Source organism: Pygocentrus nattereri, chromosome 1 (assembly GCF_015220715.1).
Source record: "Pygocentrus nattereri isolate fPygNat1 chromosome 1, fPygNat1.pri, whole genome shotgun sequence".
NCBI classification, from domain to species: Eukaryota; Metazoa; Chordata; class Actinopteri; order Characiformes; family Serrasalmidae; genus Pygocentrus; species Pygocentrus nattereri.
In genome coordinates, this window is record NC_051211.1 from 45,384,772 (window position 1) to 45,408,895 (window position 24,124).

The window sequence follows — 24,124 nt, forward strand, 5'->3', positions numbered from 1 at the left end:
TATAAAACGAATAGCTCAGCCATTTTCTACTCACTCCAAATACAGCTGATGAACAAGTTTGCTTCTTTATTTTAGAACTGGAGCTGTAAGGCTGACAGCACTAACAAACACTGAAAATAGTCACCAAACCTGTTACCATAAATACATGCTTGATCTGACTTACATCAATAAGTTATGTAAATGTGTTTACCAAAAAAAGGTAAAATAATGTACGGACATAATTCACCACTAAAAGTTAAAATTATGACTTTAATATCATCATTATGGTTTGGGCTGGTTATGAAATTTTGGGAGAGGTGTATGTTTTGTGAGGCTGTACTTCCAAACATGTCTTAACTGAGCAGAAATCATGTAAATTAGATATTTTTTCTTTTTATTTTAGATTTTAAAGCTGTTTGTGAGCTTATGAAAGTGTGTTAAACTGAACACAGCTTTCACAAGCTCACAAACAGATCATACCTAAAATATGAGCATTTCATATCATCACCAGGGATATAAATGTAAAAATTCTGCCTCCAAACAAAATCGTTAGTAAGTATCAGTTGAAAAAAAAAAAAAGTGCTAATAGTATTTCAATACATACTGCAAGGAATTTTAATAAAAGTGTTCCCAGCTTTCCTATTTAGAAAACCAGCAAAGCAGAAGACAATCATAGATTTGTGTTCTGCTGATTTTCCTGACAGAAATGCTGTGTTACCCAAGTGGTCTTCTGCTGAGCAATGGAATAGAGACATAAGTTAAGCAGTTATAGACCCTAACCCTAACCTATAAACCCAGGTGTATTCAATGATTTCAACTATAAAATATATGAATTATTAAATTCATACAGAGTTTTACTTGTTACCACTTAGAACAACATAAAAGCTCACAATTTATCCTTTATCTAAATATGACACTGATTCCCATCACAGTCTTGAAACTCTCAAAATATGTGATGTGAACACTGCATATTAGAAATGAAACAAAGAGCAAAAATATGTATTTCCTCAAAATAAAAACAGCTATTTTGCCACTCATGCATCTTGAAATTGCTGTGTGAATGAGATAATTTAGGAAAAAGATATTACACTGTCTTAAAAAAAACAAATCTGTGCTAAACATATCAGAACATCCTTGCTTACAGGAACTCTTAAGCTAAGTTAACTTATGAACTTAGAGAGCGTATATTCCTGTTTCCTGCTCTGGGCACAAGCATTTTAGAACCCAGATGGAAGGGCCAAAAAATATTTAAATCAATATTCATTTAATCTCTAATGTATTAGTAATATATTCCATGTAGTCATTATTGCATTTCTTTTATATATATATATATATATATATATATATATATAAAGTAAAACCAATACTTTGTCAAATATTTATTATCAAAATGAATTATTGAAAAGGTGCATGATCTAGTTATAATCATCTGAGGGGTTGTAATCTCCCATGAAAGTAAATGAAGACATCAGTAAATGAATGATATCCGTAATAATTGTGCATTTCATGTTCTCGTTTTTCCTGATGTTAGAAGTCAGGCTGGTTGGTGGCTCTGGTGGAGAGTGGAGGTTCTTCATGGAGAGACCTGGTCCACAGTGTGTGATGCTGACTTTGACCAGCAGGATGCAGAGGTTGTGTGTCGAGAGCTGGGCTGTGGGCTTCCTGTGGAGATGCTGGGAGCAGCTGCTTTTGGCAGAGGGAAGGGTCAGGTTTGGTCAGAGGTGTTTCAGTGTAGAGGCAACGAATCTCAGATTCACTTCTGTCCAACATCATCTTCACTCAAACACAACTGCTCCCATGACAGTGATGTGGGACTGGTGTGTTCTGGTAAGCAATGAATTTATTTCGATAAAACAAAACCTTGTATCATCATTTTTCCTTTTTCAGTTTTGACAAAATCTGAAAATGCCTGTTGCCCTTCACGTTATGTAATGTGCCAGAATGATTCAGATGCTCTTGGATGAAAAAAAGAGAAAAAGGCTTTTTTTGTAAAATCGTTATCCAAAATCGTAGTCAAAGAACAGACATGGGTCAAAGCCAGAAAAGACAAGAAATACAAACAAACAAAACTAGGCAAACAGAGTCCAGCGGGCAAAGTCCAAAATACAGAAAGGTAGTCAATATCCAGAAATAACAATAACTAAAATGAACCCTCAGTAGCTCTGGAAAGATGAACTAAACTAAAAGCCCAGACTTTATACAACGCTAACTAGGCAAAGACAAGAACAGGTGAGACAGATTAGTATTCAGGGGAAGCTGAACGGTGATTGGTGCAGGATGGAAGGTGGTCACATGGTCTCCCAGAGGATTCTGGGAAATCGTGACACATTATATACACATTTCATAATAGACTAAATGAAATGGTCCAAAATGACTCTGATAATGAAGTCTGGTTCCATCAACTTACAGTAGAATCATTTATGAAGTTATCAGGTTAATCAAGTTATCATTTTGGAGCTATGAGGTATATATACATATATATGAAAGATGCATTGCAGTATGGGTTGAATTCAGGTCAGAGCTTAGAGTCTTTAAAGCTATGCGAATACTTTATTAACCAAAACACATCACAAGTAAACACAAATGAGGCACAATAAATGCGTAGCCGGTGGAACAGCTCCACATATGGTCAGCTAGTCCACAGCACACTCCTGTCAAGGGCAAGGTCCCAACATAAGTAAACGCTCAGTATGGATGTCCTATCATTTCTGCAAAAGTATAGAATATGGTGTATGAATTGCTGTTTTATTAGACTTGATTTTATAAATCAGACAGGTGAAGTAACTGCAACATTTACACAATATGACATCGAATGGAGAGCAAAGTTGTTTCTTTTTTCTCTCTCCCTTTTTTGGACAGATGGTGTACGTTTGGTAAATGGAAGCAGTCGCTGTGCTGGGAGAGTGGAGGTTCTTCATAGAGGACATTGGGGAACAGTGTGTGATGATGGCTGGGATATGAGAGATGCTGCAGTGGTGTGTAGAGAGCTGCGCTGTGGAGAAGCTGTAGATGCACTGAGTGATGCTCACTTTGGACCAGGATCAGGACCAATCTGGATGGATAATGTGGACTGTAGTGGATCAGAGACTACACTGAAGAACTGTAGATCAAGAGGATGGGGTAAACATGATTGTGATCACAGTAAGGATGTCGGAGTCATCTGTTCAGGTGTGCTGCTACATTTCCATATGATATTTTATATATATCCACCAAAGAAATTGGATTGCTGTGTAAAATGTAAATAAAAACATAAAACAAAAAGTTCAAAGACATATCAAATGTTACAACTGAAATAGTTTATTCTTTTTTGAAAAAAAATATATGCCCACTTTGATTTTGATGTCAGGAACATGTTTAAAAACCATTAGGACAGGAGCATATTTACCACTGTGTGGCATCACTTCTTCTTTTACCAACACTCTGTAAGCATTTGGGAACAGAGAAGACCAGTTTCTGTTGTTTTAAAAGTTAAACATTTTTTCATTTTTGCTTGATACATAATTTTTTCTGCTCAACAGTTTAGGGTCTCCTTTGTAATATTTTCATAATGTGCCAAATATTTTTAATGTGTGACAGGTCTGGATGGCTGGCAGGCAAATTTAGCACCTGGACTCTTTTACTATAGAGCCATGCTGTTGTAATACATGCACTATATGGTTTGACATTGTTTTGCTGAAATAATCAAGGCCTTCCCTGAAAGATGTCGTGTTGTCATGTTGTGAATGGCAGCACAAGTTGCTCCAAATCCTGTGTATATAGTTCAGCATTAAAAGCACCTTCTCAGATTTTGCAAGTCACCCATGCCATGTGCACTAATCTCCCTGATACCATCACAGATGCTGGCTTTTGAAGTATGTGCTGATGACTTCCAGATGATCAAGGCCAGGGCGGACTTCATGCCCATTATTTCCAAATATAATTCCAATTTTTTATTTGTTGGACCACAGGTCACTTTTCCATTTCACAGTCCACATTAAAAGAGGACCAGAGAAGACAGTGGCATTTCTGTATCCTCGTTGCATTTGATTTCTTCTTTGCATGATAGAGTTTTAACTTGCATTTGTACTTTTTCTTTTGCACTTTTCCACTGCAGAATCACGTCTGTTTTTAATGCAATACCATCTGAAGGCCCAAAGATCACAGCCAGGCAGTAGTGGTTTTATACTTTGTCTCTTTCATACACAGATTTCTCTGCATTCTATTGATCTTTTTATGATATTATGTACTGTAGATATGACTTTATTGCTATTTTACAGAAATGTTACTCTTGAATTAATTCAAGAATTGAATTGAAAGACTCAGCCTCTCTGGGATGCACTTTTTATACCTTCTTCTTACTGGCCTGTTGCCAATTAATCACCAGGTGTTTTATTTTAGTATTACACAAGTTTACCGGTCTTTTTTTTGCCCCTGTCTCAACATTCTTGAAATGTGTTGCTGGGATCAAAATAAAAATAGATTTGTAATTAAAAAGAAAATAATAAATAATAATAATAATAATAATAATAATAATAATAATAACAAAATTTCTCGGTTTCAACATTTGATATGCTGTCTTTGTACTGCTTTCAACTGAATACAGGGTTTAAATGATTTGGACATCATTACATTCTATTTTTTTTTTTTGATCTATCTATCTATCTATCTATCTATCTATCTATCTATCTATCTATCTATCTATCTATCTATCTATCTATCTCTCTCTCTCTCTCTCTACATATATATATATATATACAACAAAGTATGTTGTTGTGGTGATGTTATAAAATCTCTAGTGCATTTTAGTTAAAACTGGATATGTATTTGAAGATAATTGTTTAGTGCTTGCAAAGCAAAAATAAAAAATGAAATGAAATTCAATTATGAAAAATGTAAAGGTTAGAAAAAAATGATACAGATAGATATTCTATTTTAGAAGTCAGGCTGGTTGGTGATTCTCACTGCTCTGGGAGAGTGGAGGTGCTTCATGGAGAGACCTGGTCCACAGTGTGTGATGCTGACTTTGACCAGCAGGATGCAGAGGTTGTGTGTCGAGAGCTGGGCTGTGGGCTTCCTGTGGAGGTGCTGGGAGCAGCTGCTTTTGACAGAGGGGAGGGTCAGGTGTGGTCAGAGGAGCTTCAGTGTAGAGGCAACGAATCTCAGATTCACTTCTGTCCAACATCTTCACTCAAACACAACTGTACCCATGATAATGATGTGGGTTTGGTATGTGGGATTGGTAAGTGATTTATTTATTTATTTAACGAGTTAGTTGTAGTAGTAGGTACTCTCTCTCTCTCTCTCTCCCTCCCTCCCTTTATGTCTTCTTCTCTGTTGTACAGTCAGTGTGAGGTTGGTGGATGGTGGCAGTCACTGTGCTGGGAGAGTGGAGGTTCTTCATAGAGGACAGTGGGGAACAGTGTGTGATGATGGCTGGGATATGAGAGATGCTGCAGTGGTGTGTAGAGAGCTGGGCTGTGGAGAGGCTGTAGATGCGCTGAGTGATGCTCACTTTGGGCCAGGATCAGGGACAGCTTGGATGGGCAATGTGGAATGTAGTGGATCAGAGTCTACACTGAAGAAATGCCAGTCAACATTATGGGGTAAACATGCCTGTAATCAGTCTCATGATGCTGGGGTTATCTGCTCAGGTAAGTTACTCTAAACCTTAATGCAAAAATCAGTCAGTCTACTTTTTTCTGATGAGTATTGATTTGTTCCCTTTTGTCCTTCACTGAACTTATGGAATCCTGTATCTAAAAATGTTCAAATACAGATCAGTCACAATGTAAAGAAAATATCAAATATCTTAGTAAGTTTTCTCCACACTCATCAAGCCATTCAGTAACACCTTATGCTCTGTGGATGGGAGAATTGGTATCTTGGAATTGTCATCCTGGAGAAGACCATTTACCTAAAAAATAATAAAAAGTTTCTAGAGGGACATGGTGATTAGGCAGAATAACCTCTGTGGGGTCCTAGAGAGAGGTAGAGAGAGACTGTGGACAGCTCTGGGTCAGATTTATTCAACATTCTGTCAAAATTACATGAAGGAAAAAATGTCTTCTTTAAGTTAGGATGCCTTCATGAAATTGAGGGCCATGTCTCCAGGTGGAATATGTTTCAGGAGCAAGTCAATGAGGCTTGGCTCAGTTTCCTGGGAAACTGTGAACATAGGTCTTTTGTATTGATTTGACTCTTCCCTCTAAGGGACAAGTGGACTCAGACCGTGGCATCAAAATGCACCACACAGCATAACATAGCCACTAGGTGCCCTCACTGTGGGGGTCAAGCATTCAGGCCAGTACCATTAATTTTACAGCACATATGTACTCACCCACTTAAGGAGAATATGGTGGGCTACTCTGGCCGTATTACTTTTTTTCCCACATCTCTGTAGACTACGCGCCTGTAATTCTTTCACTACTAAACTCTTTATGTGCCCTTTTGTAACAAGAGGTTTATGCTTTTCAACTCTATTACATTATCCCTGTTTTTGTTTTTGTGGTTGGACTGTTCTTGCTGGCACAATATGCAGGTCATGTCCTGCACTGACATGGTGTTCCTTACATATTGAAATAAAACTTAATCACAGTCAATGTGACAACAATTTCCAACACTCTTAACTAATGACATTCACATAGATCTAAATGTAGATATCACCTTAATCAATTTCCTACTGAAACATCAGTCAGTCAGACTTCATGAATGAAATTCTTGTATCTGGGCCCCAGTGATGAACCATCAATTAAATAAACCAATTAACCTTTTAATTAACCTCTCGCTGTCTCAGACAATGCTGTGCTGCTCCCAAACTGGGCATATTTAGGTAATAAAATGTTAGGTTTTCCTTGTTGGATCAGTAAAGTACATAACATAATTATATAAAACTTTACACCTATCTGGAAGCATTAACACTCATTATGTTCCTCCATTCATTTATTTAGAATTCCCTTTCAATTTGTCATTGCTCCATATATGTCCCAGTTTTGGTGCTTTTTGTGTATTTTACTCAAAACATTCCATTCATCAATTAGTTTTATTGTAACACTTATAATAATTAATCATTATTATTGTTAATCATGAGTGTCAAATATTCTGTTTTAGAAGTCAGGCTGGTTGGTGGTTCTCACTGCTCTGGGAGAGTGGAGGTGCTTCATGAAGAGACCTGGTCCACAGTGTGTGATGCTGACTTTGACCAGCAGGATGCAGAGGTTGTGTGTCGAGAGCTGGGCTGTGGGCTTCCTGTGGAGGTGCTGGGAGCAGCTGCTTTTGGCAGAGGGGAGGGTCAGGTGTGGTCAGAGGAGCTTCAGTGTAGAGGCAACGAATCTCAGATTCACTTCTGTCCAACATCTTCACTCAAACACAACTGCTCCCATCATAACGACATAGGAGTAATGTGTGCTGGTAAGAGCTGCATTCACAGTTAAATCTTACCAACCTTGGCTAATTTAAATGATTATTTTTTGTTTTGTTGATTATTATTATTATTATTATTATTATTATTATTATTGCTTATACAGAACATTGTTGTCAGTTTAAATACCCTTTCAAAAATAGTTGACTAGAGTGTCTGTGAGCTCAAATTACAATAATGTTGATGGTGACTTGTTCTGATGTTTATTATTGAGGTAAAATATGTGCGATTAGCATAAGGAGATCATATTTTTTTTACATTTTCTGTCATTTTGGATCCATAGACAGTGCTAAAACTTTGATAACCAGCAAAGCAGGCCATTAAATATTTTACTCAGGGAAGGATAAGTGTTAAACATGATTATTCTTATGATTTTTCATTTACTTGAAATCAATTGAAATTGAATGATAAAAAAAATTATTTATTGTAAGGTTATGTATGATTGTTTAGAATGATTTAATATCATCTGATTCAATGTCATCTAATTTACTGATTTATTATCTGATTTAATGTCATCAGATTTATATATTATTGTTTAGAATGATTTAATTCATCTGAATTACTGACACTATATCAAGCAGTAGTTCATCAGAGTTCTTTAACCTGCACCCCCCTGTAACTATAAGAAGCCCCCAAATGCTGACACCATGTACTGTACATGTCCTCTCATTCTCTCCCTCCCTCATTCATTGTTTCTACTCTGGTCAAGTAAAATCAACTGTAATTAGAGAACCCTTTTGTTTTGTTTTTCTGAATGATTTGTGGAATCAAGATACTCTCTTTATTCATTACATATGCCACACAGATATCAATAGAGAGCCCGGGACCAAAAGAGTACCTTTACTACATAATATGTGACATTTATGGAATATCACAAAAGGGATTTTGGATCATGAAGGTCTTGGGGTATGAAGACTAAAACAGATATATAATATTCTGATAACTAATTGTTTTAGGGTTATGTTTCAAGCTAGATTATTCACTGATGCTTTGTCACACCTTGCTCACACTCAGTCCTCTTTCCTACAAGTAGTTTTTCTTTGCATAATTTAAAGATGACATCAAAGCACTGAAGACATTTTTTTCATTTTTTGTGTGAAAGTGTCTCTTTATGTTCTTCTCTCTGTTGTACAGACAGTGTGAGGTTAGTTGATGGTGGCAGTCGCTGTGCTGGGAGAGTGGAGGTTCTTCATAGAGGACAGTGGGGAACAGTGTGTGGTGATGGCTGGGACATGAGAGATGCTGCAGTGGTGTGTAGAGAGCTGCGCTGTGGAGAAGCAGTAGATGCACTGAGTGATGCTTATTTTCGTCCAGGATCTGGACCAATCTGGATGGATGATGTGGACTGTAGTGGATCAGAGTCTACACTGAAGAAATGTTTGTCATTAAAATCAAGTCATTGTGATCATTCCAAAGATGCTGGAGTCATCTGTTCAGGTAAACTATTTTAATCTTTTAGTATTAGTTGCTCACAGCACTGACATATACATTTTGGAGCAATTACAATAATTCAGAAGATATAACTGTAGCTGGTGAAAGAGTTCCAATGAACACACATTACCAAGCAGATCTGACAGTGAGAGCATCCCACTAAATCGTTTGAAACAAATGGCTGTGGTGTTACACTGCTAAAAGGGTCTACCAGCCTGAAAGTGGTAACACATGTGAAGTGAGAGTGTTACTCTTTCATAGGCATGTCCTAGATGTTTTGTTCCTTAATGGAAACTCAGTGTTACTGCTGCCACGCAGCACAGCAGGTGGTGGGCTGATAGTCAGCTCTTGGGGCCAATAATAGTGCAAGTGAAGCCTTACTGTGCATGGACCTGCCCCAACTCACACCCAGTAGCAGGTGTCATAGACCCTCCTTTCCTTATTAGGGGAAACTAGTTCTTTGACGACTCCCAATCAATCAATAATTACCAGTTCTCTATGCACTACTTTTTCTGTCAAGTGAAGGTGAAAAGGTTACCATAGAAAGTTTCGTTCAGAAGCATCCTGATCATCTGAAAGGTGGTGTCTTTATAAAAATGTCAAAACTGTTGACAAAAAGCTCTACAGTAACTTCATCTTGATTTCTGTATTTTCTAGTGTTAATTTATTTAGGATGTTTTACCATAAAGAGCATTACTGTAAAAACACTGTAAAGATGACTAAGTTGGCTTTTCATCTTAGCTGCTGGCAGTTATGAAGGATAAATATTATGCTGTGAGCTCTGTGATTGAGGTTTTGCTTAAACATCTAGTGTGATAAAACATCCTTAACTCTTCAGCCTATAGCATTGCACTGACTAGCTCCTCCGCTAGCTCATGGGTAAGGTTTAGCATTACTTTTTTTGAAAGGACAGAGACTCAAAGCCTCTGCTTCATGCATCTCATAACATGTAGTAATGAAAAGATTTTACTTGTTTGATGAAAGTTAATTTATTTTCCAGACCTCCCTTTCCCCAGCCACTTCCACTAGCTCCCTGGGAGGGATTCCGAGGCGCTCCCAGGCGAGCTGGGCGATATAGTCACGCCAGCGTGTCCTGGGTCTTCCCCGGGGTCTCCTCCCCGGTGGACTTGCCTGTGTAAAACTTAGTGTTCGCTTCTTCACGGTCTTACCGAGACTCTGGGCTGTGGGTTAGTTCGGTTGGCGATAGGTAGCAAGGACGAGGAAACAAAGAAGGGTGAAGGACCCGTTGATTGAGTTCGGTGGAGCCACTTTTAATAAAAACCACACAACAGCTTCGGCTACTCAGTGCTGCAGGTCTGAGAGAAAAGCACAACCTCTCTCGACTGCGTCCTCTACATAACCTTTCCCTCCTTCTTAGCCCCACCCCCTTCCCATACGTCACACCGATAACTTGCAAGGAACTAGAACTTTCACAGCTTATTCAAATAAACAATTATTGGAATCATTGCAAATTATTGCTCTTACACCTGTGACACCTCCCAAGGGAGGCGTCCAGGAGGCATCCTAACCAGATGCCCGGACCACCTCAACTGGCTCCTCTTGACGTGGAGAAGCAGCGGCTCTACTTTGAGTCCCTCCCGGATGACCGAACTTCTCACCCTATCTCTAAGGGAGAGTCCAGCCACCCTGCGGAGGAAACTCATTTCGGCCGCTTGTATTCGCGATCTCGTTCTTTCGGTCATTACCCAAAGCTCATGACCATAGGTGAGGGTGGGAACGTAGATCGACCAGTAAATCGAGAGCCTTGCCTTATGGCTCAGCTCTTTCTTTACCACAACAGACCGGTAAAGAGCCCGCATCACTGCTGGCCCAGCACCAATCCGCCTGTCAATCTCCCGCTCCCTTGTACCATCACTCGTGAACAAGACGCCGAGATACTTAAACTCCTCCACTTGAGGCAAGAGCTCATCCCCGACCCAGAGAGGGCTCTCCACCCTTTCCCGTGTGAGAACCATGGCCTCGGATTTGAAGGTACTGATCCTCATCCCGGCCGCTTCACACTCGGCTGCAAACCGATCCAGTGAAAGCTGAAGTTCACGGCCTGATGTCCCCAATAGGACCACATCATCTGCAAACAGCAGCGATGTGACCCTGAGGTCACCAAACCGGACACCCTCCATCCCCTGACTGCGCCTAGAAATTCTATCCATAAAAATTATGAATAGAATCTGTGACAAAGGGCAGCCCTGACGGAGTCCAACTCTCACTGGGCACAAGTCTGTCTTACTGCCGGCCATGCGAACCAAACTCCTGCTTTGTTTGTACAGGGCCTGAATGGCTCGTAGCAAAGAGCCATGTACCCCGTACTCCCGAAGCACCTCCCACAGAATACCCCGGGGAACACAGTCGAATGCCTTCTCCAAATCCACAAAGCACATGTGGACTGGTTGGGCAAACTCCCATGAACCCTCCAGAATCCTGGAGAGGGTAAAGAGTTGGTCCAGTGTTCCACGACCAGGGCGGAACCCGCACTGCTCCTCCTGAATCCGAGGTTCGACTATGAGCCTGACTCTCTTCTCCAGTACCCCTGCATAGACCTTGCCAGGGAGGTTGAGGAGTGTGATTCCCCTATAGTTGGAACACACCCTCCGGTCCCCCTTTTTAAAAAGAGGCACCACCACCCCAGTCTGCCAATCCAGTGGCACCACCCCCAATGTCCACACAATGTTGAAAAGGCGTGTCAGCCAAGACAGCCCCACAACATCCAGAGCCTTGAGGAACTCGGGACGGATCTCATCCACCCCTGGAGACCTGCCGACAAGGAGCTTTTTAACTACCTTAGCGACTTTGGCCTCAGTAATGGACAAGCCTATTCCCGTGTCCCCAGACTCAGCCTCCTCACTGGAGAACGTGTTGGTGGGATTGAGAAGATCCTCAAAGTATTCCTTCCACTGCCCAATGACGTCTTCAGTTGAAGTCAGCAGCACACCATCTCCACTATATACAGTGCTAGTGGCACACTGCTTTCCTCTTCTGAGTCGCCTGACGGTTTGCCAGAATCTTTTCGGAGCCGACTTAAAGTCACTTTCCAAGGCCTCACTGAACTCTTCCCACACCCGGGTTTTTGCCTTGGCAACGACTGAAGCCGCAGATTGCTTGGCCTGTCGATACCTGCCAGCTGCCTCTGGTGTCCTACAGGCCAACCATGTCCGGTAGGACTTCTTCTTCAGCTTGACGGCATCTCTCACCTGGGGTGTCCACCACCGGGTTCGAGGATTACCGCCCCGACAGGCACCAACTACCTTGCGACCACAGCTACAGTCAGCCGATTCAACAATGGAGGAGCGGAACATGGCCCATTCTGAGTCAATGTCCCCCACCTCCCCCGATATCTGGTCAAAGTTCTGATGGAGGTGTGAGTTGAAGATCAATCTGACAGGTTCTTCTGCCAGACGTTCCCAGCAAACCCTCACTATACGTTTGGGTTTGCCTGGTCTGACCGGCATCTTCCCCCACCACCTGATCCAACTCACCACCAGGTGGTGATCAGTTGACAGCTCAGCTCCTCTCTTTACCCGAGTGTCCAATACACATGGCCGCAAGTCCGCTGACACGACTACAAAGTCAATCATTGAACTGCGGCCTAGGGTGTCCTGGTGCCATGTGCACTTATGGACATCCTTGTGTTCAAACATGGTGTTCGTTATGGACAAACTGTGGTTTGCACAGAAGTCCAAAAACTGAACACCACTCGGGTTCAGATCAGAGAGGCCATTCCTCCCAATCACACCCCTCCAGGTCTTACTGTCATTGCCCACGTGAGCGTTGAAGTCCCCCAGTAGGACAATCGAGTCTCCAGGAGGAGCACTTTCAAGCACCCCTCCCGAGGACTCTATGAAGGCTGGGTATTCTGAACTGCTGTTCGGTGCATAAGCACAGACAACAGTCAGGACCTGTTCCCCAACCCAAAGGCATAGGGAAGCTACCCTCTCGTCCACCGGGGAAAACCCCAACATACAGGCTATGAGAAAGGGGCTATGAGAAAGCCCACACCTGCCCGCCGCCTCTCACCATGGGCAACTCCAGAAAAGAAAAAAGTCCAGCCCCTCTCAAGGAGATTGGACCCAGAGCCCAAGCTGTGTGTTGAGGTGAACCAGACTATATCTAGCCGGTATCTCTCAACCTCGCGCACCAACTCAGGCTCCTTCCCCGCCAGTGAGGTAACGTTCCAAGTTCCAAAAGCCAGTTTCAGCAACCGAGGATCAGAACGCCAAGGCCCAGTGCCTTCGGACACTGCCCGATCCACAATGCACCACACCCCTACTACTGCCCCTCCCATCGGTGGTGGGTCGATGGGAGGGGGGACTCATGTAGCTCCTTCGGGCTGGGCCCGGCCGGGCACCATGAGTGAATGCCCGGCCACCAGACGCTCGCTGGCGAGCCCCTCCCCCAGGCCTGGCTCCAGGGTGGGGCCCCAGTAACCCTGATCCGGGCAGGGTACACAAGTCCTGCTTTCTTGTTGTCCTCATAGGGGTGGTTATGGATCACACTTTGTCTGGCCTGTCACCTAGGACCAGTTTGCCATGGGAGACCCTACCAGGAGCTTTTGCTCCAGACAACATAGCTCCTAGGGTCCTTCAAGCACACAAACCTCTCCACCACGATAAGGTGGTGATCCATGGAGATTTAGTCAAGTCATTTAAGTCATTTTTGTATGGGGGGGGGGGGCAGGATCCAAAATTGGGCCTTGTAGAATGTCCACACTTTGAAAACTGTGTGATTACTGCACGCAGTTTATTTTAACACATTGCTTCATATATTCCATATACAATCTAAACCAACGTACAGCTTGTCGAGAGAAGTTAAGCTTCTTAAGTTTATTTATAAGTATTTCATGATTTAAACGATTAAGCACTTTCTTGAGATACAAAATAGAGTTCCCACTCTATTCCCAATGCTTTTAGTAAAATAATATGTCTTTTATGTTGAATACTTTATCCTAAATGTTAATACTTCACATTAAGGGTTGCAATTGAATAAATACGTTTAGTAACTGATTATGTACTTGTAAATGGGGACAGTCATGGGCTGGAGGTTAGGGATCCAGCCCTGTGTCCAGAAGTTTGCTCTTTCGATCCTCTGAGCCTACAGCACATGACTGGAGTGCCCTTGAGCAAGGCGCCTGACCCCCAACTAGGGCTGCCCACTGTTCTGGGCATGTGTGCTCACTGCCCACTAGTGTGTATGTGGTGTTTCACTGCACGGATAGGTAAAATGTGAAATTTCCCTGGTGTGGGACTAATAAGGGTCACTTAATATTAATAATTAATAAATAGCTGATATAAATTAGTAATTGATTACACTGTTTATGGACAGCTTAGACAGCTTGAACTATTCATTTAAAGCTTACTTATTCATTAGATATTTTAGGACAGCAGTGAAAAAATAGATAAAGTATAAATAAGTATAAAAGTATAAAAAATAGAATCTGAGAACATTTAGACAACTTTAAATGACCCTTTTTTTTCTCATGAAATTAGGAGTCAGGCTGGTTGGTGGTTCTCGCTGCTCTGGGAGAGTGGAGGTGCTTCATGGAGAGACCTGGTCCACAGTGTGTGATGCTGACTTTGACCAGCAGGATGCAGAGGTTGTGTGTCGAGAGCTTGGCTGTGGGCCTCCTGTGGAGGTGCTGGGAGCAGCTGCTTTTGGCAGAGGGGAGGGTCAGGTGTGGTCAGAGGAGCTTCAGTGTAGAGGCAACGAATCTCAGATTCACTTCTGTTCAACGACATCACTCAAACACAACTGCTCCCATGATAATGATGTAGGACTGGTGTGTGCTGGTAAGTGATTTTATTTATTTGTTTATTTATTTATTTATTTGTGTGTTTATAAGTTAGTTTGTGTGGATATTCTGGATGCATCATTTCCTCTTTTTTTCTCTCTGTCTCTGTTGTACAGACAGTGTGAGGTTGATGGATGGTGGCAGTCGCTGTGCTGGGAGAGTGGAGGTTTTTCATAGAGGACAGTGGGGAACAGTGTGTGCTTTTAACTGGGATATAAGAAATGCTGCAGTGTTATGTAGACAGCTAGACTGTGGGGAGCCGCTAAATATGGATTTTGCCATACCAGGATCTGGACCGATCTGGATGAGTCATGTGGACTGTAGTGGATCAGAGTCTACTCTGAAAACCTGTGGATCACTGGGATGGGGCAAACATCACTGTATTCATTATATTGATATGGAAATTATATGTTCAGGTATGTTTCAACCAATCTTAATGTAAAAAGCTGCTACACAGAAGCCAATGTTTTAAATATTTCAAAGAAATCTGCAGAGATATTTTAAAGCTTCTTGTAAACACCTCCAGACATTGGTTGCAGTTACTTCCCACAATCCAAGTAATCCCAACTACAAATTTAGATTCAGTCCAAAAACCAAACATTTCTTAAATTTCTGCTCTAGTGCAAATGTTCTTTTCTTTCTATTTATTTACATCAGTAGTGGTTTCTTAATAGCTATCCATCCTTTCAGACCCAAAGAGCTGAGTTGTCTTCTCAACTCTGAAGGAACCATGGGGTTGTGCCATCTAAAACTGCTGTTGGAGTGTCAGCACACGATTATGATTGCAAACAGTAACGATGCTGCAATCAGAGGCTTGCCAGTGAATGTACAGATCCCTAAATACTCTGGTAAAACAGATTCAGAGGCATTTCATGCACAGTTTAAACTCAGCCAAATTGTTGAGTGGCCTGATGAACTAAAAGCCCTGCAGCTTGCGCTTTGGTTAACTAATGATGCTTTAGCTTGATTGCTTTTTCTCAATCCAACTGAGAGATCTGGCTACAATGCATTAGATGGGGAGCTCCGGAGTGCCACTGGCCTGAGCTTTTACAGTCTGAACTGTGTCACCATGGAAGACTGGCAGGGGAGTCATTGAGAGCCCTATATGATATTGAGATTCTAGCCAAATGGGTTTATGCTCACAAGAGGCTCTGGAGTATGCGTTAGATAGGGAGGTGGTGCTGTCACAGTATGAGATGGTGTGTTTTGCAGTGTACAGATATGCATTGTGGTGGCGGTGGGCCAGACACCTGAAAATGCTGGGTGTGCTTGGAGGCTGCGGAGAGAAGCAAAGGCATAGGACAAGAAGATATTGCAAGATGAGTGTGTTCTCCCAAAGATGGTTTAAGAAATCAGCAAACAATTGTGTAGCAGGGACAAATGGGAGTTATTTCCCCAAGCTCTGGGGGAGAACCCCTGAAAACTCATGGTAATTTTCCCCCATTCACAGGTCAGCCAGAGAGAAAGTTATCTGCAGGGCAATTAGGAGTCTTATGTCTTCCACGTTGTCTTCACCTAATGATGTTTGCAGCCAGCGAATGCTTGCCTTTCCCCCCACGAGAGTTCTTTGTGAGTCCAGCAGCACACAAATCAGAGACTCTGGCCCTATCTAATGGAGGGGGTAATTAAATAACAGCCATGTCGTGTCAGATTTTAGTGGAATTTCAGGACTGCTTTGCATTAAAGAAAGAGGAGCTGAGGCAGACTTGTCTAGTGTAGCACAACATTGACACTGGGGAGGCCATGGCAATACAGCAGTAGCTTCAATGTCTCCCCCAATGCAGCATAAAAAGCATCAAAGCATCAAAGTGCCATCACAGAACCCCTGGGCATCACCTATAGTCAAAGTTCCTAAGAAATTAAGTGAGTGTCACTTTTGTGTTGACAATAGGAAGCTCAATGAGGTCACAAAGAAACACTTGTAGCCTATTGCTCGCCTGGATACATTTTTAGGTGTAGTAACCTGTAACGTGGCAAGCAGATTCAGATGCTCGCAGATGTAAAACACAAAGGAGGCTTTACTGATAGAATCACAATCCAAAGTCATCATTAGAAAACAAGTATGGGTCAGTTCCCTGAGAAATCTGGGAGGTTGAGTACAGGTTAGTGTTGACATTGGTTGGCTGTGTGGAGCACATTTGATCTCCCAGAGGATTCTGGGAGATCGAGTCCGAATCCAAAGAGGTTCTAGGAGGATGCGTGACATAGCCAGGTCCACCTGGTTTTCATCCTTAGATTTAAAAATCAGGTACAGGCAGGTCCTACTTTCTCCAGAGGCTAGAACTAAAACAGCTTTTGGGCTCTGCAATGTGCAAGTAATTTTCTAATGCTTGAGAAAAGATCATGCCTTCAAGGCTGCAGGAGGAAGCTTCAAAAGCCATGCAGGGTTTGTTCACTTCAGAGTCACAAAACCACTTTGTTACCTCCAACAAAGAGATGGGAATGATAGCATAAAAATATTCCTGGTTGTTAATCAATAAACTAAACATTTGCTGACCAGAGACCCCTCCTAATAAGGTAATAAAAGGAAGCAGACTATGGATTTTACGCAGTAGACTCTCTAATGGGGAAAGAGTATCTGAGCTCTCAGAAGGGAACTGTACCAGGTGACAGTTTGAGTTATAGCTGAGAGATACTCTTGTACATATATGAAGGGTTGTGTGAGATACGCTCTGGAGAGTTGTGCAAGAAGGCACTGTAAGGAGAGAACAATCTGGTATGAGTTAGATCAGAGAGGGTTTTAAAAAAAGACATATACATTTGGTTTTAAAGGCTAATAAAAAAGGACATGTTAGTGACTAAATCGGTATGGAATTGTATAACTAGGATAGGGAGATTGCCTCATCACCCCAGAGAGTCCAAAGCCAAAATGAAGCAGTTTCTAGTGGGCAAGCCCTTGCAACAGGATGTAGTTGACATAGTAGGGCCATTTCATGCACTGCTGGAGGAAACCATCTTGTGCTGTGTGCCATGGATTATTTCATCAAATGGTCAGAGACCTTTGCACTGCAAGACCAAGAGGCCAAGACTGTCATTGATGCCTTGATTGAGAGAATGTTCTGTAGGTTTGAGGTTCCTCAACCCATCCATACTGACTAAAGTTGCAACTTATTTTCTGGAGTATAAGTGGGTGGGTATCAGGAAGACCTGCATCACCAGCCTGCTCCACCACCAAAGTGATGGGTTGGTGAAAGGGTTCAACTGCACTCCGGTAGAGCAACTAGCTATTCTCAGACCTATACACCAGCATGACTGGAACAAATGCTTGCCCTGGCCCTCACAGTGTGCCATTCAAGATTCAACTTCGGGAACCCAGTCCCTACTAATTCTGAGGAGGGAAATCAGGACCCCTGTGGAACTGGTTTTCAGTCATTTCTGGAGCTTGTATGGGTTTACAGCCTAGAGTGGAAGAAGGGCAGGTACTCTAAACTGGACAGTCACTGGGTAGGACCATGCTGGGTCCTAGGAAGGTTAGGAGAAGTTGTGTACAGACTAGAGCACACACCTATGTGACAAGCTGTACAGAATCTGACTACAGGAAAACCTCAGTTAGCTCAGTTAGCTATCTCAGTCCCTATGTTTCACTTAAGTTTCTGACAACATGAATTTAAATTAAAATGTACAGCTTTAAATGTATCCCTGAAGCATTTAATTAAATACATTATCTGTTTTATGCCAGTGGCATCTGGTACTTAAAACTGCATTTGCAACACTGATATACATACGTACATTTTAAAATAACAATTATTTGTAATTGTATGTAATGCGGTGACAGAGTACCAGACACGTGCGGATGAAAGACCAAGGTGGTTTAATAGAAATAAACCAACAGTCGTCAAAAAAGGGGCAAAACATAAACAGTAGTCAGAGTCCAGGCAACAGGTCAAAACACAGATTCAATCAAACAAGGAAAGGTACCAGGGAATGAGGCAGAAGCCAAAAATGAACAAACAAAGCAAAAGGTCAAACAACATGGAATCATCAGAACAGATAAGTAACGCTCAGTAGTCTCAAAGAAACAATACTTCACAGTGAGTCTAACTAAAGCCTGGGTTTATATACTCTATCAGTTGTATGACTACACACAGGTGAAAAACATTCAATAATCAGGAGATTGCGATCGCTGATAGGAGCGTTTGCAAGAGTTTGAAGTCACATAAGAATCCACTGTAACCTGGGTAATGGAGTTCTCTCCATTGCTGCAGTCCAAGTGCGTATGTTCAGTCACCTGATCTCCCAGAGCATTCTGAGAGATGAAGTCCATTTCGTCCACAGGAGGATCCGAATGTGTGATATTGTGGTGATTAATTTCAGCATTTTAATGCATCCTGTATCCCAGTCATGGTTATAATGGACTTTTTCATGTTGTTGTGTGATCACACAATTGTGTAAAGACAGATCAGTGCAAGCAAGGCAGTTAAGTTTAAAAAATTAAGTACAGCAGAGATATGGAAAGCAAAAGCAAAATGTTTGTCAGTACGTTTTCTTTTTTCAGCCAGAAGAAAGTGCCACACAGGCCCAGCAGATCATACAAAATGAAATCTGCAGGTTTCTTAGCATAGGCAAATCCAGTGTTGCTGCATTTATTCAAAAAGAAATCCAGTACTAAAAAGTGGCTAAAAATCTTAAAATGACAAATGAAATGCATTAACTAGATATAAATGATTGCAATCTCTTGCAAAGACAAAAGGACTGAGTGATTTTGGGGTATCAGGCAAAAGACACAAATGGGGCCCACTGGATGCATATTTTAAAAATAGTTCAAGCTTCTGGGTGGTGCAGTTGTGTACATTGCAGAAAATGATATCTTGTTATTTCTCTGCTTTAGTTGGAAGACTTTTTTGTCCCCCCTCCAACACCTAAAAATCACACTGAAGGACCACCTCTTGTAAATGTAGATTATCTTTAAATTGCCTTGGTAACAACAGTCCCTCTTTTCACAGATGAGTCATGAATACAGAGTAGTCAGTTGTAACCATTTAACAATCTTTTTTCTAAAAATATATATTTAAGTACAGGTTATCTAACATCAACACGTAAAGGCTTATGGAGGCCAAGGGTCGCTGCTGACCTTTGCCTCATGCAAAACCTGTCTCATGGATATTACACTCTATTGCTAAGAATGCTCCATTAAATCTATTGGACACTACCAGTGAACATCAAGTAGATTGAAGTTAAAAATAAATATTTCTAAGCGACTGTCTTTTTGTATATATTTCCATTTTCTGCACAGCTTAAATGTGGTTACATTACATACAGGTCACAGAATTTCCAGACTTACTGGTGGTTCTCATCTGTGCTCTGGGAGAGTGGAGGTCCTTCATCTGATGTCCTGGTCCACAGTGTGTGATGCTGACTTTGACCAGCAGGATGCAGAGGTTGTGTGTCGAGAGCTGGGCTGTGGACTTCCTGTGGAGGTGCTGGGAGCAGCTGCTTTTGGCAGAGGGGAGGGTCAGGTGTGGTCAGAGGAGCTTCAGTGTAGAGGCAATGAATCTCAGATTCACTTCTGTCCAATATCATCTTCACTGAAACACAACTGCACCCATGAGCATGATGTGGGAATCAAATGTTCTGGTTAAGTATAACATTTGATGTAGTATTTGATATTAATCAGGGCTGTACAATGCAACAATACTGTCATATGTACTAGGAGAAATTAATCCTGTGTAAATATATACAAGATCATGGTCACACAACAAGTCCAAGTGCTCTTGGAATTTGTTGTCAGTTATTCATAGTCAATTAATGGTGAGCAATTGTAACAACATGATATGTTTAATATTGAACAACATTTCTCAGCTGCCCAAGTTATCTACTTGATGTAGTTGCACAAGCTACAAAGCAGCTTTAAATGTTTATGAAAGTTGTAGTCCATCAGATAAATTTGACAATAAAGAAATCAAAAAGTTTGTGAACAAAGAGCTACACAATCTACAGGTTTCCCAGAAGTTGTTTAATATCCTGTTAGTTGTAGTGTCATATACAAGCCAGCAATGAGATTTTACAGTTCTCTGAAATCAGCAGCTTAGGCTATAGCATGTATAACATCTATAGCTATAGCCTGTATAGCATTTTTAGTTTTCATATGAATCGACTAAATAATAACACAAAAAAATAAATAAATAAATAAATAAATATATATATATATATATATATATATATATATATATATATATATATATATATATATATATATATATATATATATATATATATTAATAACGAGTCTTTCCTTTAGGCAAAGAACTATTTTGCTCGTTGTGAAATTTGAGGCTCCAATTATATGTGTATTGCTGTTGGTGTGAGAGTCCCTATGCTCAAAGACGCAGAAAAAAGAAAAAAGAAAAAAAAAGATTTGTTAAGAGTTATACTTTTTTAAAGCTTTTGATATAATTTTGATGTCAGTTCTATAAAAAATGTAGTTTGTTCTTGCCACTTTTACATCACTATACTGACATGCTTAAAGATTTTATGTAGAATCCTATTAATTACTAACTTCATATTTTACTATATGAATTACTGGATATACATTTCTGTTTACCTGCTGTCTTAATAAACCCTTTGTGTGTTCAGGCCACACTCAGGCTTGGCTGGTAAACGGCTCTGACTCCTGTTCTGGTCGAGTGGAGCTCCAGTACCTCAGTGAATGGGGCACAGTGTGTGATGTAAGCTGGGATATGAGAGCTGCCAGTGTCCTCTGTGGTCAGCTGAAGTGTGGGAGTGCTGTGGCTGTGTTGGGGTCAGACTGGTTTGGGGAGGGGAGTGGCCAGATCTGGGCTGATGTGTTTGATTGTGAGGGGAACGAAACACACCTGTCAAAATGTCCCATTTCATCATGGAGTCGAACTGCATGCTCTCATAAACAGGATGCTGGAGTCATCTGCAGTGGTGAGTTTGTAGTTTGTGTGAGTTTTTTATGTAGAAAAGTGGGACACTAAAAAAAAGGTCATGAAATTTGTAAAATCAAAAGTAATTTTTTGATCCTTTTAGATTCCTCTCTGGCATTTCATGAGGGGCGACTGCGGTTGTCTGGAGGGATGGAATGTGAGGGGGAGGTGGAGGTTTACTTCATGCAGGACTGGAGGAGAGTTCTGCTGGACTCCTGGAGTGAGTGTGAGGCCTCTGTGGTCTGCAGACAGCTGGGCTGTGGCTCTGTATTCAGCTTCTCCAGCTCCTCTACATCCAGTCCTGAGCACAGTCACATGTGTGTGACGGGTTTCAATTGTTCTGGGAGTGAAGCTCATCTGGGGAACTGCAGCAACGCACAAGCAGTCAACTGCAGCTCCAGAGAACAGCTCTCAGTCACCTGCTCTGGTAAGCGTTTTGGAACTATTTTTGATTTGATTTCTCCAGAATCATTGTGTCCTCCTGGCTACAGACCACAGAGCTTGTTATCAGCGTACAGTTCAAAGACCAGTATTCATGATGGTATAGGGGGGCATTAGTGCACATGACCTGTGTGACACCATTAATGCTGAATGATATATTCAGGTTTTGGCAACATATGCTGCTATACAGATGATGTATTTTTCAGGGAAAACCTTGCTTATTTCAGTAAGACAATGCTAAACCACATTCTGCATGTATTACAACATTGCTCCACATTAAAAAGTAGTCCAGGTGCTAAACTGACCTGCCTGCAGTCCAGACCTATATGTAAAAAAAAAAAAGAAAAAAAAAGGTTTCCCAGTTTCAACTTTTGAGGTGTTGTCTTTGTAGTATTTTCCTTTAAAAATTTGGTTTTAATTACATTCTGCACAGCATCTTAACATTTTTGGAAATTGAGTTGTGTATATATATATAAATATATATATATATATATATATATATATATATATATATATATATATATATATATATATATACGTCAATGAGTCAGATGTTTTTCTCTGCTTAAGGCACTGAATTTATGTGTAATTTTAGCTCACAGCTCCATCAGGCTGGTTGGTTCTGGGGGAGACTGTGCAGGACGGCTCGAGGTTTTCCACAGTGGCTCATGGGGCACAGTGTGCGATGACTTGTGGGATATTAAGGATGCGCAGGTGGTGTGCAGACAGCTGCAGTGTGGAGTGGCCCTCAGTGCTCCGGTACCTGCCCAGTTTGGACCTGGAACTGGACGTATATGGCTGAATGAGGTGGAGTGTGAGGGAAACGAGACGTCCCTGTGGAACTGCAGATTTCAACTGAGTGGAGAGAATGAATGTGGACACATGGAGGACGTAGGAGTCGTGTGTTCAGGTAACACGATGACTGACATTAATTTAGGCAGTGTGTAGACATGCAGCTTATAACTACTGCCATGAGAAAATGAATCTCTGAAGCAGTACCTGTATAGGTAAGTGTACAGGTGAAAAATGTTCTGAACATCTTAATGAACATAGAGGCTGCTCACAAGGTGTAAAATGACATTAGGGAATTTTATTAAAGTTTTTTTATAGACTTATTTTTTGATGGATCAACTAAAAAATGTTCAGTTTGAATCTAAAACACTATGTTGATTCTGAACACATAATAGTAAATATATTTTTCCCACCAGAGTTTAAAAAGATCAGACTCACTGAGGGCTGTAAGGGGAATCTGGAAGTGTTCTACAATGAAACCTGGGGTAATGTGTGTGTAAATCAGATGGATGAAGAAACAGCAAGTTTAATCTGTCAAGAGTTGAACTGTGGAAGATCTGGCAGTTTGAGGCAAGCCAAAGCAAGAGTGGAATCAGCTCCTAACTGGCTGGATGATCTGAAATGTAGGAAACATGACTCCACTTTATGGCAGTGTCCATCTTCCCCCTGGGGACAGAACAGCTGTGATAATTATGATGAGGTGGCTCACATTACCTGCTCAGGTAGGCATTTTCTCTCTAGTAGATTTTTACCATTGTAGAAGATATTATAGTAGAATTATTTCTACCTGAAAGTAAACAAAATGATTACAGATCTGAAAAGTGTGAAATAAGATTTGTAGGTAATCTGTATGATTTTGTGGTCTTTACAGTTATATCTGAGAATAAAACAGTTAATTGGTTAATAAATAAATGCTGTTTTTCTGTATTACCAGGAGAGAAGCAAATTTCTTTGCTGCAAAACCATCTGAAATGCTCGTCATATCCTAACCAGAGTCAATGCTCAAGTAAGGATACTTAACAACAAAGTCTACCACAAAATATTGGAATTGACATTAGTTAAAAAAAAAGATGAAATAACCAGTGTCAGCTATCAGACTTCAGTCCAGTTGAGCATGCATTTCACTTACTGGAGGCAAAACTAAACACTCCAAGAACACAAAGGAAATAATGACAGCTGCGGCTGTCTGGCCTAGTATCCTAGGGAAGAAATTCAGTATCTGGTGATGTCTATGGGTTTGAGATTGCAGACAGTCATTGACTGCAAATGACTGGCAACCACATATTAAAAATGACACATTAATTTATGATTATGTAGGTTTTGTCAAATATTTTTGAGCCCATAAAAATATGGGCTATTCATGAAAATGGTTGTAATTCCTATACAGTTCACCAG

The 24,124-nt window shown here is 41.1% G+C and overlaps 1 protein-coding gene and 1 long non-coding RNA gene across 2 annotated transcripts in view; both read left to right on the forward strand.

The window, feature by feature from the left end:
• Nucleotides 1–1,680: 1,680 nt before the first annotated feature.
• LOC119263788 lies at nt 1,681–5,021 on the forward strand. The gene is made up of 3 exons (XR_005130520.1): nt 1,681–1,806; nt 2,839–3,147; nt 4,895–5,021. It is a non-coding gene; the product is annotated as an uncharacterized LOC119263788 (long non-coding RNA).
• A 61-nt stretch (nt 5,022–5,082) lies between these two features.
• Nucleotides 5,083–24,124, forward strand: part of LOC108444120 (scavenger receptor cysteine-rich type 1 protein M130-like) — a 78,171-nt gene continuing 59,129 nt past the window's right edge. The window contains exons 1-8 of the mRNA XM_017725103.2: nt 5,083–7,365; nt 8,510–8,812; nt 19,869–20,183; nt 21,183–21,497; nt 21,600–21,923; nt 22,533–22,847; nt 23,146–23,451; nt 23,664–23,735. Of these exons, the coding sequence (XP_017580592.2) occupies nt 7,041–7,365; nt 8,510–8,812; nt 19,869–20,183; nt 21,183–21,497; nt 21,600–21,923; nt 22,533–22,847; nt 23,146–23,451; nt 23,664–23,735 (2,275 nt within the window). The 5' untranslated portion in view covers nt 5,083–7,040. The remainder of the gene's footprint in view (nt 7,366–8,509; nt 8,813–19,868; nt 20,184–21,182; nt 21,498–21,599; nt 21,924–22,532; nt 22,848–23,145; nt 23,452–23,663; nt 23,736–24,124) is intronic.